The following is a 4,754-nucleotide window of genomic DNA, read 5'->3' on the forward strand; positions in this document are numbered from 1 at the left end:
GGGGGAAGTTAGTGAGGGAGTGGGGGAGGGGGAGTGAGTGAGGGGGGAGGGGGAGTGAGAGTGAGTGAGGGAGGTAGGGAGTGAGTGAGTGAGGGGGAGGGGGAGTGAGAGTGAGTGAGGGAGGTAGGGAGTGAGTGAGTGAGGGGGAGGTAGGGAGTGAGGGAGGTAGGGAGTGAGTTAGTGAGGGAGGGGGAGTGGGGGAGGGGGAGTGAGTGAGGGGGGAGGTAGGGAGTGAGTGAGTGAGGGGGAGGGGGAGTGAGAGTGAGTGAGGGAGGTAGGGAGTGAGTGAGTGAGGGGGAGGTAGGGAGTGAGGGAGGTAGGGAGTGAGTTAGTGAGGGAGGGGGGAGTGAGGGAGGGGGAAGTTAGTGAGGGAGTGGGGGAGGGGAGTGAGTGAGGGGGAGGGGGAGTGAGAGTGAGTGAGGGAGGTAGGGAGTGAGTGAGGGGGAGTGAGAGTGAGTGAGGGAGGTAGGGAGTGAGTGAGTGAGGGGGAGGTAGGGAGTGAGGGAGGTAGGGAGTGAGTTAGTGAGGGAGGGGGAGTGGGGGAGGGGGAGTGAGTGAGGGGGGAGGTAGGGAGTGAGTGAGTGAGGGGGAGGGGGAGTGAGAGTGAGTGAGGGAGGTAGGGAGTGAGGGAGGTAGGGAGGGGGAGTGGGGGAGGGGGAGTGAGTGAGGGGGAGGTAGGGAGTGAGGGGAAAGCTGGGAGGGTTTACAGAGCCCGTTGCGCTTCTGAGAGGGGATGGAAAATGTGGACGGTCCCTGGGTCGGGCGGGGGCGGGGCCTGGGCCAGGGGGCGGGGCCTGGGCCAGGGGCGGGGTCTGGGCCAGGGGGCGGGGTCAGAGAGGGTATAAAAGCTGCGGCCGAGGGCGGGGCTGCGGCAGAGGGAGCGGCGGAGCGGAGAGACTGAGAGAGAGACAGACAGCGGGAGAGGTAACCAGACCCCCCCCCCCTTACAGAGACCCCCACCCACAGACCCCCCCCCTTACAGAGAGACCCCCCCCACAGACCCCCCCTTACAGAGAGACCCCCCCCACAGACCCCCCCTTACAGAGAGACCCCCACCCACAGACCCCCCCCTTACAGAGAGACCCCCCCCTTACAGAGACCCCCCCCTTACAGAGAGACCCCCCCCTTACAGAGAGACCCCCCCCTTACAGAGAGACCCCCCACCACCCCACAGACCCCCCCCCACAGACCCCCCCCCACAGACCCCCCCTTACAGAGACCCCCACCCAGAGACCCCCCACAGACCCCCCCTTACAGAGAGACCCCCACCCACAGACCCCCCCTTACAGAGAGACCCCCACCCACAGACCCCCCCTTACAGAGAGACCCCCACCCACAGACCCCCCCCTTACAGAGACCCCCACCCACAGACCCCCCCCCACAGACCCCCCCCCACAGACCCCCCCTTACAGAGACCCCCACCCAGAGACCCCCCACAGACCCCCCTTACAGAGAGACCCCCACCCACAGACCCCCCCCACCCAGAGACCCCCACCCAGAGACCCCCCCACAGCCCCCCCCCCCACAGACCCCCCCCCACAGACCCCCCCTTACAGAGACCCCCACCCAGAGACCCCCCACAGACCCCCCTTACAGAGACCCCCACCCAGAGACCCCCCACAGACCCCCCCCTTACAGAGAGACCCCCACCCACAGACCCCCCCTTACAGAGAGACCCCCACCCACAGACCCCCCCACCCACAGACCCCCACCCACAGACCCCCCCCTTACAGAGACCCCCACCCAGAGACCCCCCACAGACCCCCCCTTACAGAGAGATCCCCCCCTCTCCCCAGAGGACCCCACCCACACACAGACCCCCCCCCCACCGCTCCAACACATACGGATCCCTACAGAGAGACCACCCCCCCCACACATACACATACAGAGACCCCCCCCAGAGACCCCCCTGCAGAGACTCCTGCCCAAAAACCCCACACACAGACCATCCCTGCACAGACCCCCCAACCACCCACAAACGCACCCCACACACATACCCCCACAGAGACCCCACAACACAGACCCCCCCCCCTAGAGAGAGACCACCCCCTACCACACACACACACCCACATACTCACACACAGACCCCCCCTGAAAAAAATACCACCCCAAAGAGACAGAGAGGCACAGGTAACCAGAGACCCCCCCCCCCCCAAATACTCTTTCTCCCCCCCCCCCCCCCCCCACACACAGACCCACAGAGAGATAGGTAACCAGAGCCAAACCCAACCCCCCCCCCTTAAATACCCCTCCAGAGAGACCCCCTCCCCCACAGGGACAGGTAACCAAAGACAACCCCCCCAAAATACACCCCCCATTAAAAAACCCCCACTCGGATACAGGCAACCAGAGATAACCCCCCCCCCCCCCCCAGAGAGAGAGAGGTAACCAGAGAGACCCCAAAATACCCCCCAACACACACAGACCACACGGAAAGACAACCCCCTCCTGGAGAACCCACAGTCCCTCACCCCTAAAAAAACCCCCCCTTCCTCCAAGCGAGGCAGAGGGACAGGTAACCAGAGACCCCTACCCCTAACACACACACACAGCCCCCCCCCCCCACCCTGTGCGCGGCGGAGGCGTTGTGGTTGCTGACTCTCCCTCGCTGCTTCCTGCCGTGTGGCGATGCCCAGAACGAGCGCCACGTGGTGCGGGCTGGATCTCACCGCGACGTCCCCACCCCCCCCCCCCCCCCCCCCCCCCCGGGCCCCCGGGTGAAATCTTAACCACGGCTCCGTTCTGTTCAGTTCCAGAAACATGTCGATCGAGAAGATCCACGCCCGGGAGATCCTGGACTCCAGGGGCAATCCCACCGTCGAGGTCGACCTGTACACGGCCAAAGGTGAGTCTTCTCCTCCCAGGATGTGGGAACGGGCGGGGGGGAGGGGTCCCGGGGAGTGAGGCTCGGGCCGGGGCTGAGGAGCAGCAGCAGGTTTGTGGGGTGGGTGGGGAAGATATTGTATACCCGTCCCTAAACCGCCTTGAACGGAGCGTCTCGCGCCACCGTTCCGAGGCATTAAAGAGTCGACCCCCATCGCTGTGTCGGACTGGAGTCACGTGTCGGCCAGACGGGGGTCAGGGGGCAGACCCCCCCCCCCCCCCCCGGACGGGCCGCGAGTGACCCAGATGGCTTTTGAACAATAATCGACGAGCGAGTACTGAGACCGGCTTTTCAATTCCGGGTCAGTCACCCAGCAGGGCGGAGGGTAACCAGCCCGTGGGTCAGTTGCCCAGCAGGGCGGAGGGTAACCAGCCCGTGACTGGGGGGGGGGGGGGATCGAACCGTTCTTCACTCTGATTTTCCAATGGTCTTCTCCCTCTCTGCTTCTCCAGGGCATTTCCGGGCGGCCGTGCCCAGTGGAGCTTCCACCGGGATCCATGAAGCTCTGGAACTCCGTGATGGAGACAAATCCAGGTACCTGGGAAAAGGTGAGTCAGCCGGTAGTGCGAGCGAAGGGGGTGGGAGGGGGCGCCTATTCCTGTCTCCGGTAAGACTCCGGGATCCTCTCTGTGACCCCCCCCCCCCCCCCCCCCCTGTGTGCCGGGGGGGGGGGGGGGGGGGAACGCTGGAGACCCTGTTCTCTCAGCTTTGCCCCGCGAAACGGGGAATCGCGGAACAGAAAGATTCAACGTCCCAGCGGAAGCGCTGAAGAGTGTAGGGGACAATTCGAGGGCGTGCGCTGCACCGGTCCACCAATGCCGGTGCCCCCTGGGAACGTTCCCGATGCCGGTGCCCCCCCCTGGGAACCTTCCCGATGCACTAATTGGAGGTTGATTGCTCCGAATAATCCAAAATATAATTTATTCCCGCGGATGATGGGGAGAACGGAATGGTTTTGGCCATTGAATGATATTTCTACCTGGCCCCCTTCGCAGGACTTCAGGAAGCACCCCCCCCCCCCCCCCCCCTGCCTCACACCTCTGCCTTGTCTCCTCCCCCACCCCCCCCTCACACCTCTGCCTTGTCTCCTCCCCCACCCCCACTCTCCCCCCCACCCCCCCCCCCCCCCCCTCCCCACCCGAAGCTGCCTTTCATTCTTCGTCCATCTGCGCCGGCAGCTGTTGCCTTTGGAAATCACAATGGATTCACTGACGCCAGGAACTGTCCATGTTCCCGGCTCCGAGACCCCCCCCCCCCTTTCCCAGACACACAATGGGTCGTCTTTGCCTCGGGCTTCCTATTGGATTTGTGATGGCCAGTTCTGTGTCGCCAGGGGAACCGACTCACAAAGGGTCGGAATAGATTAAATGCCGTTTTGATGCCCCTCCACCGGTCACAATCGGCCAGGTAAATGGACAGACTGCGATCAATTCCTGCGTTCGATTCCTTCAATCGCTGTTTCTCTTGTTATTTTTCAGGGGTTCTGACTGCTGTTCAACACATTAATAAAACCATTGGGCCGGAACTCATCAGCAAGGTAACTGAAGCCTCCCCCTCGCCCCATCAGCACAGTGACCACACGGAACCCTGATTGATTTAATGTATCCGACCCCCCCTGGGTGCTTGTTACCCAGGGCGAGGTACAGACCACCGAGCGCGCGCCTGCCAAATTCCAAACTCTCCAACACAACAAACTTTGCCATTGTGTCTCCACAGAAAATAAGTGTCGTTGAACAGGAGAAGATTGATGAAATCATGTTGGCACTCGATGGCACTGCGAATAAATGTGAGTCCCAGCCTGACGGGTTGCCTGGAAGCAAATGTTCCGAATTGTTTCACTCCGAACCTTGCGATTGGTCGTAACAACCTC

The 4,754-nt window shown here is 62.9% G+C and overlaps 1 protein-coding gene across 1 annotated transcript; it reads left to right on the top strand.

Annotated features, from left to right (window-relative positions):
* Window positions 1–855: 855 nt before the first annotated feature.
* LOC119958393 (beta-enolase-like) lies at window positions 856–4,754 on the top strand. Its single transcript, XM_038786896.1, has 5 exons — window positions 856–924; window positions 2,751–2,845; window positions 3,337–3,432; window positions 4,363–4,421; window positions 4,601–4,754. The coding sequence occupies exons 2-5, from the start codon at window positions 2,761–2,763 to the stop codon at window positions 4,745–4,747; spliced, it is 387 nt and encodes a 128-aa protein (XP_038642824.1). The 5' UTR covers window positions 856–924; window positions 2,751–2,760; the 3' UTR covers window positions 4,748–4,754.

This window comes from Scyliorhinus canicula, chromosome 29 (genome assembly GCF_902713615.1).
Source record: "Scyliorhinus canicula chromosome 29, sScyCan1.1, whole genome shotgun sequence".
Classification (NCBI taxonomy): Eukaryota; Metazoa; Chordata; class Chondrichthyes; order Carcharhiniformes; family Scyliorhinidae; genus Scyliorhinus; species Scyliorhinus canicula.

Coding starts and splice junctions, on each gene's coding strand:
- LOC119958393 (XM_038786896.1), top strand. CDS start 2,761: ATGTCGATCGAGAAGATCCACGCCCGGGAGATCCTGGACTCCAGGGGC. Junction 3,433..4,362: donor ATCCAGGTACCTGGGAAAAG/GTGAGTCAGCCG, acceptor GTTATTTTTCAG/GGGTTCTGACTGCTGTTCAA. Junction 4,422..4,600: donor GGCCGGAACTCATCAGCAAG/GTAACTGAAGCC, acceptor GTGTCTCCACAG/AAAATAAGTGTCGTTGAACA.